Source organism: Mixophyes fleayi, chromosome 3 (genome assembly GCF_038048845.1).
Source record: "Mixophyes fleayi isolate aMixFle1 chromosome 3, aMixFle1.hap1, whole genome shotgun sequence".
Classification (NCBI taxonomy): domain Eukaryota; kingdom Metazoa; phylum Chordata; class Amphibia; order Anura; family Limnodynastidae; genus Mixophyes; species Mixophyes fleayi.
Genome location: NC_134404.1, coordinates 6,647,071 through 6,662,947, shown reverse-complemented (window position 1 = coordinate 6,662,947; position 15,877 = coordinate 6,647,071). Strand labels below are relative to the sequence as shown.

General features: G+C 44.5%; 1 protein-coding gene across 1 annotated transcript in view; it reads left to right on the top strand.

Annotated features, from left to right (window-relative positions):
- The window catches only part of LOC142142549 (uncharacterized), a 51,377-nt gene extending 36,113 nt beyond the window's left edge, over nt 1–15,264 (top strand). Inside the window, exons 12-15 of the mRNA XM_075200428.1 lie at nt 3,142–3,291; nt 3,368–3,508; nt 3,730–3,879; nt 15,049–15,264. Coding sequence (XP_075056529.1) covers nt 3,142–3,291; nt 3,368–3,508; nt 3,730–3,879; nt 15,049–15,056 — 449 coding nt within the window. The 3' untranslated portion in view covers nt 15,057–15,264. The remainder of the gene's footprint in view (nt 1–3,141; nt 3,292–3,367; nt 3,509–3,729; nt 3,880–15,048) is intronic.
- Nucleotides 15,265–15,877: the final 613 nt, after the last annotated feature.

The following is a 15,877-nucleotide window of genomic DNA, read 5'->3' as shown; positions in this document are numbered from 1 at the left end:
TCTAGCCTGGGCCTTCCCCCTGTGGGAACGGAATGACCCAATGTTGTCTAACGCCTCTACCTTTATCAAGGCCTTCCGAAAAGTGTTTGATGAGCCCGGTCGCATATCTTCTGCTGCCTCCAGTCTCTTAAACCTCCGCCAGGGATCTCTGACAGTCGGTCAGTACGTAATTCAGTTCCGCACCCTGTCCTCCAAGCTCAGTTGGAACAATGAAGCTTTGGTGGTGACATTTTGGCAAGGACTGGCAGACCGAGTCAAAGATGAGTTAACCTCACGGGAACTTCCTACAGATCTGGATTCCCTGATCTCCCTATGCAATCGCATAGATCTACGCTTTCGAGAGCGTACCCAGGAATGTTCCGCCACCAGACGGACTTCTACTCGCCTTGCTCCTCTGTTCCAGAACCCGGTACCTTTGGAGGAACCAATGCAAATCGGCCGGTCTCAGGTTTCCCCTGAGGAACGTCAGCGACGCTTCAAGCAAAACCTTTGATTATATTGCGGGGATCCTGGCCATATTATATCTTCTTGCACCAAAAGACCGGGAAACGCCCCCTCCTAGACGGTGGCAGGGAGGCTGACTTAGGAGTTGGGCTTACTACTCCCTACTCTGCTTCTGGCACTGATTGCCTCATGCCCATCTCCTTGGATACTCCTGTCGGCCCCTTTGAGACCTTAGCCTTTGTGGATTCCGGCTCTGCCGGGAATTTCATCTCTGCCACACTGGCATCGCAACTCCAATTATCTACACTAAAATTGCCTCAGCCATTATTTCTCACCACGGTGGATGGGAATCGGATCTCTAACGGGTCGGTTTCCCATATCTGCTCTCCTATTCGGCTGACGGTACGGGTGCTACATTCTGAAGTCATCGAGTTCCTGGTTCTCCCTCGTTCTGTTAATACAGTCATTACCTTGGCTCAAGCTTCACTCACTCCAATTTGATTGGAATCGTGCGATGGTTACCTCTTGGGGCCCACAATGTTTCAAGTCCTGTCTGTCTGGTCTGAAACCTGGCCAGTCCTCTCTCCCTTGTCGCCTGACATCTCCTCAGATTGAATTACCATCTCCATACCTCTCCTACCAAGATGTGTTCTGCAAGGCCGCTGCAGAGACCCTTCCTCCTCACCGCCCCTGGGATTGCACCATTGAACTACTACTGGATAAACCGCTCCCTAAAGGTAGAATCTACCCATTATCTCTTCCCGAGAACTCTGCTATGGCTACTTATATATCTGAGAATCTACAGCGTGAATTTATCAGGAAGTCTACTTCTCCCGCGGGCTGAGGATTTTTCTTTGTTAAAAAAAAGGATCGCTCTTTACGGCCTTGTATTGATTACCGGCGACTGAATGCCATCACCGTCAAAAACAGATACCCGTTGCCACTTATCTCTGAACTTTTTGATAGGATCGCTGGATCAAAGATCTTTACTAAACTAGACCTGCGGGGGGCATATAATCTTATTCGTATACGCTCAGGAGACGAGTGGAAGACCGCTTTCTGTACTATAGAAGGTCACTTTGAGTATCTAGTAATGCCCTTCGGATTGTGCAACGCCCCTGCTGTTTTTCAGTCTTTTAGTAACGAGATTTTTCAAGACCTCCTCTACGTTTCGGTAGTAGCTTACCTAGATGACATCTTAATCTTCTCCTCAGACTTGGCCAACCATCGTGGTCATGTAAGAGAGGTCCTATCTCGCTTACGCGCCAATAAGCTTTAATGTAAGCTCGAGAAGTGTGCTTTTGAGGTGCCACAGATTCCCTTCCTGGGCTACATTGTGTCTGGGGCCGGTCTGCAGATGGATCCTGTAAAGTTATCTGCGATCCTCAAGTGGCCTAGACCTATGGGACTGAAAGCTATTCAGAGATTTATTGGCTTTGCCAACTATTACCAACAGTTCATACCACAATTCTCCTCCATCATCGCGCCCATAACCGCCCTGCCAAGAAAATCAGGTAATCCTCAGGTTTGGTCTCCGGAGGCTGTCTCCGCCTTTAAAATACTTAAGAAAGCCTTCTCTTCTGCTTCTGTGCTTGCTCAGCCTGATCAGAACAAACCATTCCTAGTCGAAGTTGATGCTTCTTCAGTTGGTGTCGGGGCAGTTCTGTTGCAGGAGTCTATTTCTGGGAAACTATTAACCTGCGTTTTCTTCTCTAGGAGGTTCTCCCCCTCTGAGTCTAACTACGGCATTGGAGATAAAGAGTTACTCGCAGTGAGGTCTGCGCTTGAGGAATGGCTTCCTTAAGCGACGCTCAGTGCCCGATGTTTCCCCCAATTGTGAGGAGGGGGGCACTATCAGACACCGTCCCTGCGCCTCCTCGCTATGCAGGGACGGACGTCTGGTTCCGTCTGTGCGCCCCGTTGCTAAGCAACGGGGACGCTTCTCCCGGTGGCGTGGTGCGCATGCGCGCCCATCGCCATAGCAACGGGACGCGCTGTTGGGCTTCCTGTCGGCGGTCAGCATGTCTGACCACCGAGCCACTACCCACCAAGGAGGGATGGCCACTTCCTTTAAATATCCACTAGGGTGCCAGAGCAACTAGTTATCTAGCCTCCAGCGTTCCTGATATACATATATATATCCATATAGTCTGTCTGATTTCTGTTACCGACCCGGCTCTCTCTGACCTTGCTCTTGGATCACCCTTTTGTCCTGCATTTTATTCTCCGGTTTGACCTCGGCCTGTTGACTTTTCTTCGCTTCCTGATTCGGTACCTTATCTGCCCGCTTGGTTCCTGATTCTGCCTGTACGACCAAGAATACCTCCGCCATCTCACAAATAGCTACCTGGGAGGGCCACGACCTACACGTCGTTCACCGCGAAGTCCAAACCTCCTTGTCCCTGGTGAATACCGGCTGCGTGTTAGACTCCGCGCCTCCTTGTGTAGTTGTGCCAATACTTGCAGGTGCTGATACCTCCTTCGAGACAGTCTGGTAGTCAGTCTGATGTCAGGGCGAGCTGAGGTTAATAGCAATATGTCCACTGTATTATGTGCTGGCGCAGTTCGCCTCTGTCTATACATGTTAAACACCCATCTGTTAATTTTTTTAAAAAACATTCTACTAATCCCAGTGATCTAGAAGTGAAGCAGAAATATGGAAACCATAGAGTTACTAATTTTTCCACATATTTGTAGATTTGAGTCATGTGTGTCCTGCGTTCAATCCGGCCTCCTGTGAATATGCCAGACCTGGACCTGCCGAGTGTCAGAATGACAAGCAGTGTCCCAGCTCCACGAAATGTTGCTGCTCCAACTGTGGCTGGAAATGTGTGGCCCCTGTGGAAGGTAATAACGTGGCTCTGGTGTGTATGGTGTCCTGGTAGCCGAGCACTGAACGTCATTCTCCGTCCTCTCTCTGCAGTCAGACCTGGCCGCTGCCCCCCTATAGAAGCCAAGTGTACAGAGCCTCTTCCAGACCCGAAGTGTGACAGTGACAGTCAGTGCCCCGGTGTACAGAAGTGCTGTAATATCTGTGGGAACAGCTGCTGGGACCCTGTGCCAGGTATCACAGATACATGTTATCAGTGTGTGTGTTATAAGTCCCTCGGACATATCAGTCCATGGGGTATAGTACAGTCTCTCCATGTGCTGAGAAATACCCATCCGAGACGTGTCACCCTACGCTTTCCTGTTGTGTCCAGATTCTTCTTCTCAGCTCTTTATTGGCTTGTTACAAATAATTCCCTGTCTAGTTTCTTACACAGAACTTCTCTCTCGGTGCAGAACCAGAGGGTGTTTGCCCCAGTAATGATGGGAATGAGTTGGACCCTCTGCAGTGTCCGTCTGTCCAGTGCAGCCGGGATTCAGACTGTGAAGCCTCTGAGAAATGCTGCGTTTCTGGAGGTCAACAGAAGTGTGTGACCCCAGTCCGAGGTAAGAGAGCTGGGTGGTCTCTATAATGTCAGATAGTCCCAGCAGTGTCTTTACTTAGTGACCAGCGGTGAGATCTCAGTATAATGTCAGATAGTCCCAGCAGTGTCTTTACTTAGTGACCAGCGGTGAGATCTCAGTATAATGTCAGATAGTCCCAGCAGTGTCTTTACTTAGTGACCAGCGGTGAGATCTCAGTATAATGTCAGATAATCTCAGCAGTGTCTTTACTTAGTGACCAGCGGTGAGATCTCAGTATAATGTCAGATAGTCTCAGCAATGTCTTTACTTAGTGACTAGTGGTGAGATCTCAGTATAATGTCAGATAGTCCCAGCAGTGTCTTTACTTAGTGACCAGCGGTGAGATCTCAGTATAATGTCAGATAGTCCCAGCAGTGTCTTTACTTAGTGACCAGCGGTGAGATCTCAGTATAATGTCAGATAGTCCCAGCAGTGTCTTTACTTAGTGACCAGCGGTGAGATCTCAGTATAATGTCAGATAATCTCAGCAATGTCTTTACTTAGTGACCAGCGGTGAGATCTCAGTATAATGTCAGATAGTCTCAGCAGTGTCTTTACTTAGTGACTAGCGGTGAGATCTCAGCATAATGTCAGATAGTCCCAGCAGTGTCTTTACTTAGTGACTAGTGGTGAGATCTCAGTATAATGTCAGATAGTCCCAGCAGTGTCTTTACTTAGTGACCAGCGGTGAGATCTCAGTATAATGTCAGATAGTCCCAGCAGTGTCTTTACTTAGTGACCAGCGGTGAGATCTCAGTATAATGTCAGATAGTCCCAGCAGTGTCTTTACTTAGTGACTAGCGGTGAGATCTCAGTATAATGTCAGATAGTCTCAGCAGTGTCTTTACTTAGTGACCAGCGGTGAGATCTCAGTATAATGTCAGATAGTCCCAGCAGTGTCTTTACTTAGTGACCAGCGGTGAGATCTCAGTATAATGTCAGATAGTCTCAGCAGTGTCTTTACTTAGTGACCAGCGGTGAGATCTCAGCATAATGTCAGATAGTCCCAGCAGTGTCTTTACTTAGTGACCAGCGGTGAGATATCAGTATAATGTCAGATAGTCCCAGCAGTGTCTTTACTTAGTGACTAGCGGTGAGATCTCAGTATAATGTCAGATAGTCTCAGCAGTGTCTTTACTTAGTGACCAGCGGTGAGATCTCAGTATAATGTCAGATAGTCCCAGCAGTGTCTTTACTTAGTGACCAGCGGTGAGATCTCAGTATAATGTCAGATAGTCTCAGCAGTGTCTTTACTTAGTGACCAGTGGTGAGATCTCAGTATAATGTCAGATAGTCCCAGCAGTGTCTTTACTTAGTGACTAGCGGTGAGATCTCAGTATAATGTCAGATAGTCCCAGCAGTGTCTTTACTTAGTGACCAGCGGTGAGATATCAGTATAATGTCAGATAGTCCCAGCAGTGTCTTTACTTAGTGACTAGCGGTGAGATCTCAGTATAATGTCAGATAGTCCCAGCAGTGTCTTTACTTAGTGACTAGCGGTGAGATCTCAGTATAATGTCAGATAGTCCCAGCAGTGTCTTTACTTAGTGACTAGCGGTGAGATCTCAGTATAATGTCAGATAGTCCCAGCAGTGTCTTTACTTAGTGACCAGCGGTGAGATCTCAGTATAATGTCAGATAGTCCCAGCAGTGTCTTTACTTAGTGACCAGCGGTGAGATCTCAGTATAATGTCAGATAGTCCTAACAGTGTCTTTACTTAGTGACCAGCGGTGAGATCTCAGTATAATGTCAGATAGTCCCAGCAGTGTCTTTACTTAGTGACTAGCGGTGAGATCTCAGTATAATGTCAGATAGTCTCAGCAGTGTCTTTACTTAGTGACTAGTGGTGAGATCTCAGTATAATGTCAGATAGTCCCAGCAGTGTCTTTACTTAGTGACCAGCGGTGAGATCTCAGTATAATGTCAGATAGTCCCAGCATTGTCTTTACTTAGTGACTAGCGGTGAGATCTCAGTATAATGTCAGATAGTCCCAGCAGTGTCTTTACTTAGTGACTAGCGGTGAGATCTCAGCATAATGTCAGATAGTCCCAGCAGTGTCTTTACTTAGTGACTAGCGGTGAGATCTCAGTATAATGTCAGATAGTCTCAGCAGTGTCTTTACTTAGTGACTAGCGGTGAGATCTCAGTATAATGTCAGACAGTCCCAGCAGTGTCTTTACTTAGTGACTAGCGGTGAGATCTCAGTATAATGTCAGACAGTCCCAGCAGTGTCTTTACTTAGTGACTAGCGGTGAGATCTCAGTATAATGTCAGACAGTCCCAGCAGTGTCTTTACTTAGTGACTAGTGGTGAGATCTCAGTATAATGTCAGATAGTCTCAGCAGTGTCTTTACTTAGTGACCAGTGGTGAGATCTCAGTATAATGTCAGATAGTCCCAGCAGTGTCTTTACTTAGTGACCAGCGGTGAGATCTCAGTATAATGTCAGATAGTCTCAGCAGTGTCTTTACTTAGTGACCAGCGGTGAGATCTCAGTATAATGTCAGATAATTTCAGCAATGTCTTTACTTAGTGACCAGCGGTGAGATCTCAGTATAATGTCAGATAGTCTCAGCAGTGTCTTTACTTAGTGACTAGCGGTGAGATCTCAGTATAATGTCAGATAGTCCCAGCAGTGTCTTTACTTAGTGACCAGCGGTGAGATCTCAGTATAATGTCAGATAGTCCTAACAGTGTCTTTACTTAGTGACCAGCGGTGAGATCTCAGTATAATGTCAGATAGTCCCAGCAGTGTCTTTACTTAGTGACTAGCGGTGAGATCTCAGTATAATGTCAGATAGTCTCAGCAGTGTCTTTACTTAGTGACTAGTGGTGAGATCTCAGTATAATGTCAGATAGTCCCAGCAGTGTCTTTACTTAGTGACCAGCGGTGAGATCTCAGTATAATGTCAGATAGTCCCAGCATTGTCTTTACTTAGTGACTAGCGGTGAGATCTCAGTATAATGTCAGATAGTCCCAGCAGTGTCTTTACTTAGTGACTAGCGGTGAGATCTCAGCATAATGTCAGATAGTCCCAGCAGTGTCTTTACTTAGTGACTAGCGGTGAGATCTCAGTATAATGTCAGATAGTCTCAGCAGTGTCTTTACTTAGTGACTAGCGGTGAGATCTCAGTATAATGTCAGACAGTCCCAGCAGTGTCTTTACTTAGTGACTAGCGGTGAGATCTCAGTATAATGTCAGACAGTCCCAGCAGTGTCTTTACTTAGTGACTAGCGGTGAGATCTCAGTATAATGTCAGACAGTCCCAGCAGTGTCTTTACTTAGTGACTAGTGGTGAGATCTCAGTATAATGTCAGATAGTCTCAGCAGTGTCTTTACTTAGTGACCAGTGGTGAGATCTCAGTATAATGTCAGATAGTCCCAGCAGTGTCTTTACTTAGTGACCAGCGGTGAGATCTCAGTATAATGTCAGATAGTCTCAGCAGTGTCTTTACTTAGTGACCAGCGGTGAGATCTCAGTATAATGTCAGATAATCTCAGCAATGTCTTTACTTAGTGACCAGCGGTGAGATCTCAGTATAATGTCAGATAGTCTCAGCAGTGTCTTTACTTAGTGACTAGCGGTGAGATCTCAGTATAATGTCAGATAGTCCCAGCAGTGTCTTTACTTAGTGACCAGCGGTGAGATCTCAGTATAATGTCAGATAGTCCCAGCAGTGTCTTTACTTAGTGACCAGCGGTGAGATCTCAGTATAATGTCAGATAGTCCCAGCAGTGTCTTTACTTAGTGACTAGCGGTGAGATCTCAGTATAATATCAGATAGTCTCAGGAGTGTCTTTACTTAGTGACTAGCGGTGAGATCTCAGTATAATATCAGATAGTCTCAGGAGTGTCTTTACTTAGTGACTAGCGGTGAGATCTCAGTATAATATCAGATAGTCTCAGGAGTGTCTTTACTTAGTGACTAGCGGTGAGATCTCAGCATAATGTCAGATAGTCCCAGCAGTGTCTTTACTTAGTGACTAGCGGTGAGAACTCAGTATAATGTCAGATAGTCCCAGCAGTGTCTTTACTTAGTGACTAGCGGTGAGATCTCAGCATAATGTCAGATAGTCCCAGCAGTGTCTTTACTTAGTGACCAGCGGTGAGATCTCAGTATAATGTCAGATAGTCTCAGGAGTGTCTTTACTTAGTGACCAGCGGTGAGATCTCAGTATAATGTCAGATAGTCCCAGCAGTGTCTTTACTTAGTGACCAGCGGTGAGATCTCAGTATAATGTCAGATAGTCCCAGCAGTGTCTTTACTTAGTGACCAGCGGTGAGATCTCAGTATAATGTCAGATAGTCTCAGGAGTGTCTTTACTTAGTGACTAGCGGTGAGATCTCAGTATAATGTCAGATAGTCCCAGCAGTGTCTATACTTAGTGACCAGCGGTGAGATCTCAGTATAATGTCAGATAGTCCCAGCAGTGTCTTTACTTAGTGACTAGCGGTGAGAACTCAGTATAATGTCAGATAGTCCCAGCAGTGTCTATACTTAGTGACCAGCGGTGAGATCTCAGTATAATGTCAGATATTCCCAGCAGTGTCTATACTTAGTGACCAGCGGTGAGATCTCAGTATAATGTCAGATAGTCTCAGCAGTGTCTTTACTTAGTGACTAGTGGTGAGATCTCAGTATAATGTCAGATAGTCCCAGCAGTGTCTTTACTTAGTGACCAGCGGTGAGATCTCAGTATAATGTCAGATAGTCCCAGCATTGTCTTTACTTAGTGACTAGCGGTGAGATCTCAGTATAATGTCAGATAGTCCCAGCAGTGTCTTTACTTAGTGACTAGCGGTGAGATCTCAGCATAATGTCAGATAGTCCCAGCAGTGTCTTTACTTAGTGACTAGCGGTGAGATCTCAGTATAATGTCAGATAGTCTCAGCAGTGTCTTTACTTAGTGACTAGCGGTGAGATCTCAGTATAATGTCAGACAGTCCCAGCAGTGTCTTTACTTAGTGACTAGCGGTGAGATCTCAGTATAATGTCAGACAGTCCCAGCAGTGTCTTTACTTAGTGACTAGCGGTGAGATCTCAGTATAATGTCAGACAGTCCCAGCAGTGTCTTTACTTAGTGACTAGTGGTGAGATCTCAGTATAATGTCAGATAGTCTCAGCAGTGTCTTTACTTAGTGACCAGTGGTGAGATCTCAGTATAATGTCAGATAGTCTCAGCAGTGTCTTTACTTAGTGACCAGCGGTGAGATCTCAGTATAATGTCAGATAGTCTCAGCAGTGTCTTTACTTAGTGACCAGCGGTGAGATCTCAGTATAATGTCAGATAATCTCAGCAATGTCTTTACTTAGTGACCAGCGGTGAGATCTCAGTATAATGTCAGATAGTCTCAGCAGTGTCTTTACTTAGTGACTAGCGGTGAGATCTCAGTATAATGTCAGATAGTCCCAGCAGTGTCTTTACTTAGTGACCAGCGGTGAGATCTCAGTATAATGTCAGATAGTCCCAGCAGTGTCTTTACTTAGTGACCAGCGGTGAGATCTCAGTATAATGTCAGATAGTCCCAGCAGTGTCTTTACTTAGTGACTAGCGGTGAGATCTCAGTATAATATCAGATAGTCTCAGGAGTGTCTTTACTTAGTGACTAGCGGTGAGATCTCAGTATAATATCAGATAGTCTCAGGAGTGTCTTTACTTAGTGACTAGCGGTGAGATCTCAGTATAATATCAGATAGTCTCAGGAGTGTCTTTACTTAGTGACTAGCGGTGAGATCTCAGCATAATGTCAGATAGTCCCAGCAGTGTCTTTACTTAGTGACTAGCGGTGAGAACTCAGTATAATGTCAGATAGTCCCAGCAGTGTCTTTACTTAGTGACTAGCGGTGAGATCTCAGCATAATGTCAGATAGTCCCAGCAGTGTCTTTACTTAGTGACCAGCGGTGAGATCTCAGTATAATGTCAGATAGTCTCAGGAGTGTCTTTACTTAGTGACCAGCGGTGAGATCTCAGTATAATGTCAGATAGTCCCAGCAGTGTCTTTACTTAGTGACCAGCGGTGAGATCTCAGTATAATGTCAGATAGTCCCAGCAGTGTCTTTACTTAGTGACCAGCGGTGAGATCTCAGTATAATGTCAGATAGTCTCAGGAGTGTCTTTACTTAGTGACTAGCGGTGAGATCTCAGTATAATGTCAGATAGTCCCAGCAGTGTCTATACTTAGTGACCAGCGGTGAGATCTCAGTATAATGTCAGATAGTCCCAGCAGTGTCTTTACTTAGTGACTAGCGGTGAGAACTCAGTATAATGTCAGATAGTCCCAGCAGTGTCTATACTTAGTGACCAGCGGTGAGATCTCAGTATAATGTCAGATATTCCCAGCAGTGTCTATACTTAGTGACCAGCGGTGAGATCTCAGTATAATGTCAGATAGTCTCAGCAGTGTCTTTACTTAGTGACTAGTGGTGAGATCTCAGTATAATGTCAGATAGTCCCAGCAGTGTCTATACTTAGTGACCAGCGGTGAGATCTCAGCATAATGTCAGATAGTCCCAGCAGTGTCTTTACTTAGTGACTAGCGGTGAGATCTCAGTATAATGTCAGATAGTCTCAGCAGTGTCTTTACTTAGTGACTAGCGGTGAGATCTCAGTATAATGTCAGACAGTCCCAGCAGTGTCTTTACTTAGTGACTAGCGGTGAGATCTCAGTATAATGTCAGACAGTCCCAGCAGTGTCTTTACTTAGTGACTAGCGGTGAGATCTCAGTATAATGTCAGACAGTCCCAGCAGTGTCTTTACTTAGTGACCAGTGGTGAGATCTCAGTATAATGTCAGATAGTCCCAGCAGTGTCTTTACTTAGTGACTAGCGGTGAGATCTCAGTATAATGTCAGACAGTCCCAGCAGTGTCTTTACTTAGTGACTAGCGGTGAGATCTCAGTATAATGTCAGACAGTCCCAGCAGTGTCTTTACTTAGTGACCAGTGGTGAGATCTCAGTATAATGTCAGATAGTCCCAGCAGTGTCTTTACTTAGTGACCAGCGGTGAGATCTCAGTATAATGTCAGATAGTCTCAGCAGTGTCTTTACTTAGTGACCAGCGGTGAGATCTCAGTATAATGTCAGATAATCTCAGCAATGTCTTTACTTAGTGACCAGCGGTGAGATCTCAGTATAATGTCAGATAGTCTCAGCAGTGTCTTTACTTAGTGACTAGCGGTGAGATCTCAGTATAATGTCAGATAGTCCCAGCAGTGTCTTTACTTAGTGACCAGCGGTGAGATCTCAGTATAATGTCAGATAGTCCCAGCAGTGTCTTTACTTAGTGACCAGCGGTGAGATCTCAGTATAATGTCAGATAGTCCCAGCAGTGTCTTTACTTAGTGACTAGCGGTGAGATCTCAGTATAATATCAGATAGTCTCAGGAGTGCATTTACTTAGTGACTAGCGGTGAGATCTCAGTATAATATCAGATAGTCTCAGGAGTGTCTTTACTTAGTGACTAGCTGTGAGATCTCAGTATAATATCAGATAGTCTCAGGAGTGTCTTTACTTAGTGACTAGCGGTGAGATCTCAGCATAATGTCAGATAGTCCCAGCAGTGTCTTTACTTAGTGACTAGCGGTGAGAACTCAGCATAATGTCAGATAGTCCCAGCAGTGTCTTTACTTAGTGACCAGCGGTGAGATCTCAGTATAATGTCAGATAGTCTCAGGAGTGTCTTTACTTAGTGACCAGCGGTGAGATCTCAGTATAATATCAGATAGTCTCAGGAGTGTCTTTACTTAGTGACTAGCGGTGAGATCTCAGTATAATGTCAGATAGTCCCAGCAGTGTCTTTACTTAGTGACTAGCGGTGAGATCTCAGCATAATGTCAGATAGTCCCAGCAGTGTCTTTACTTAGTGACCAGCGGTGAGATCTCAGTATAATGTCAGATAGTCTCAGGAGTGTCTTTACTTAGTGACCAGCGGTGAGATCTCAGTATAATGTCAGATAGTCCCAGCAGTGTCTTTACTTAGTGACCAGCGGTGAGATCTCAGTATAATGTCAGATAGTCCCAGCAGTGTCTTTACTTAGTGACCAGCGGTGAGATCTCAGTATAATGTCAGATAGTCTCAGGAGTGTCTTTACTTAGTGACTAGCGGTGAGATCTCAGTATAATGTCAGATAGTCCCAGCAGTGTCTATACTTAGTGACCAGCGGTGAGATCTCAGTATAATGTCAGATAGTCCCAGCAGTGTCTTTACTTAGTGACTAGCGGTGAGAACTTAGTATAATGTCAGATAGTCCCAGCAGTGTCTATACTTAGTGACCAGCGGTGAGATCTCAGTATAATGTCAGATATTCCCAGCAGTGTCTATACTTAGTGACCAGCGGTGAGATCTCAGTATAATGTCAGATAGTCTCAGCAGTGTCTTTACTTAGTGACTAGTGGTGAGATCTCAGTATAATGTCAGATAGTCCCAGCAGTGTCTATACTTAGTGACCAGCGGTGAGATCTCAGTATAATGTCAGATAGTCCCAGCAGTGTCTTTACTTAGTGACTAGCGGTGAGATCTCAGTATAATGTCAGATAGTCCCAGCAGTGTCTATACTTAGTGACCAGCAGTGAGATCTCAGTATAATGTCAGATAGTCCCAGCAGTGTCTATACTTAGTGACCAGCGGTGAGATCTCAGTATAATGTCAGATAGTCCCAGCATTGTCTTTACTTAGTGACTAGCGGTGAGATCTCAGTATAATGTCAGATAGTCCCAGCAGTGTCTATACTTAGTGACCAGCGGTGAGATCTCAGCATAATGTCAGATAGTCCCAGCAGTGTCTTTACTTAGTGACTAGCGGTGAGATCTCAGTATAATGTCAGATAGTCCCAGCAGTGTCTTTACTTAGTGACTAGCGGTGAGATCTCAGTATAATGTCAGATAGTCCCAGCAGTGTCTTTACTTAGTGACTAGCGGTGAGATCTCAGTATAATGTCAGATAGTCTCAGGAGTGTCTTTACTTAGTGACTAGTGGTGAGATCTCACTATAATGTCAGATAGTCCCAGCAGTGTCTTTACTTAGTGACCAGCGGTGAGATCTCAGTATAATGTCAGATAGTCCCAGCAGTGTCTTTACTTAGTGACCAGCGGTGAGATCTCAGTATAATGTCAGATAGTCCCAGCAGTGTCTTTACTTAGTGACTAGCGGTGAGATCTCAGTATAATGTCAGATAGTCCCAGCAGTGTCTTTACTTAGTGACTAGCGGTGAGATCTCAGTATAATGTCAGATAGTCTCAGGAGTGTCTTTACTTAGTGACCAGCGGTGAGATCTCAGTATAATGTCAGATAGTCTCAGGAGTGTCTTTACTTAGTGACTAGTGGTGAGATCTCACTATAATGTCAGATAGTCCCAGCAGTGTCTTTACTTAGTGACCAGCGGTGAGATCTCAGTATAATGTCAGATAGTCTCAGGAGTGTCTTTACTTAGTGACTAGCGGTGAGATCTCAGTATAATGTCAGATAGTCTCAGCAGTGTCTTTACTTAGTGACCAGCGGTGAGATCTCAGTATAATGTCAGATAGTCCCAGCAGTGTCTTTACTTAGTGACTAGCGGTGAGATCTCAGTATAATGTCAGATAGTCCCAGCAGTGTCTATACTTAGTGACCAGCGGTGAGATCTCAGTATAATGTCAGATAGTCCCAGCAGTGTCTATACTTAGTGACCAGCGGTGAGATCTCAGTATAATGTCAGATAGTCCCAGCAGTGTCTTTACTTAGTGACCAGCGGTGAGATCTCAGTATAATGTCAGATAGTCCCAGCATTGTCTTTACTTAGTGACTAGCGGTGAGATCTCAGTATAATGTCAGATAGTCCCAGCAGTGTCTTTACTTAGTGACTAGCGGTGAGATCTCACTATAATGTCAGATAGTCCCAGCATTGTCTTTACTTAGTGACTAGCGGTGAGATCTCAGTATAATGTCAGATAGTCCTAGCAGTGTCTTTACTTAGTGACCAGCGGTGAGATCTCAGTATAATGTCAGATAGTCCCAGCAGTGTCTTTACTTAGTGACTAGCGGTGAGATCTCAGTATAATGTCAGATAGTCCCAGCAGTGTCTTTACTTAGTGACTAGCGGTGAGATCTCAGTATAATGTCAGATAGTCTCAGGAGTGTCTTTACTTAGTGACTAGTGGTGAGATCTCAGTATAATGTCAGATAGTCCCAGCAGTGTCTTTACTTAGTGACCAGCGGTGAGATCTCAGTATAATGTCAGATAGTCCCAGCAGTGTCTTTACTTAGTGACCAGCGGTGAGATCTCAGTATAATGTCAGATAGTCCCAGCAGTGTCTTTACTTAGTGACTAGCGGTGAGATCTCAGTATAATGTCAGATAGTCCCAGCAGTGTCTTTACTTAGTGACTAGCGGTGAGATCTCAGTATAATGTCAGATAGTCTCAGGAGTGTCTTTACTTAGTGACCAGCGGTGAGATCTCAGTATAATGTCAGATAGTCTCAGGAGTGTCTTTACTTAGTGACTAGTGGTGAGATCTCAGTATAATGTCAGATAGTCCCAGCAGTGTCTTTACTTAGTGACTAGCGGTGAGATCTCAGTATAATGTCAGATAGTCTCAGGAGTGTCTTTACTTAGTGACCAGCGGTGAGATCTCAGTATAATGTCAGATAGTCTCAGGAGTGTCTTTACTTAGTGACTAGCGGTGAGATCTCACTATAATGTCAGATAGTCCCAGCAGTGTCTTTACTTAGTGACCAGCGGTGAGATCTCAGTATAATGTCAGATAGTCCCAGCAGTGTCTTTACTTAGTGACTAGCGGTGAGATCTCAGTATAATGTCAGATAGTCCCAGCAGTGTCTTTACTTAGTGACCAGCGGTGAGATCTCAGTATAATGTCAGATAGTCCCAGCAGTGTCTTTACTTAGTGACCAGCGGTGAGATCTCAGTATAATGTCAGATAGTCCCAGCAGTGTCTTTACTTAGTGACTAGCGGTGAGATCTCAGTATAATGTCAGATAGTCCCAGCAGTGTCTTTACTTAGTGACCAGCGGTGAGATCTCAGCATAATGTCAGATAGTCTCAGCAGTGTCTTTACTTAGTGACCAGCGGTGAGATCTCAGTATAATGTCAGATAGTCCCAGCAGTGTCTTTACTTTTTATGAATTCATGTCCACCTTTCTGACTTTACAGATAAATGAAAACATTATAAAGGAAAATGTGGGTAGTCGGTGGAGCCTCGTTCCCTGGTATTTATGGATTACACAGAGATAAAACTGTCCTGTTTTATTTCCATTTACAGTCTGACGTTTTTCTGTTTTACGATAAGGTTACATTTTTATTTCATTACCTTCAGTAACTCGTCAGCCAATGACACATATTCCGTAAATAAACTGATAAATCCAGAAATATTCGATCCATGGGTTACATCTTTTCTTTTTTTTTAGCAAGGTCAAAGGTAATCACATGTAAAATATAGTGAATTATATAATGTACCTTTATGAAATACCATCATCCCAACATTACTGGTTTGAAAATCCCGACATTCCAATCGACACCCAAATCGTCAGTCATCTACCTTAGGCATTCCATTGGATAGGTCCCACCCATAAAACTTGAAGCCCCTCCCTTTTTGGTGGCGGGAATCAGGACTGTCGATTGATAGGAAATAATAGAATAGCGACTTTGGCTTTAGTGGCCGGGACAAGGGTGTTTCAGCACACGGGTGGGTTTTATTCATGGACTCTGTCAATGCTGATATAACTCTAAATGATGTACAAGAGGTGTTTTTTTTATTTTGGTCTTTTCTTATCTAATGCCCATGAAATAAAAGCTGTCTATTTCAATATACTATGCAAGGAAAATCTTATGGGGAAAAAACAATAAACAATTTCTTAGGTGGTGTAAGAGATTAAACAGTGATGGAGAGGAGACGCGTTCGGTGAGGCCAGCTCCGATCTGGCATGACATTAAAGGAAGTTATTACATGTGTAATGATGGATGATCCACCTATAATTACATG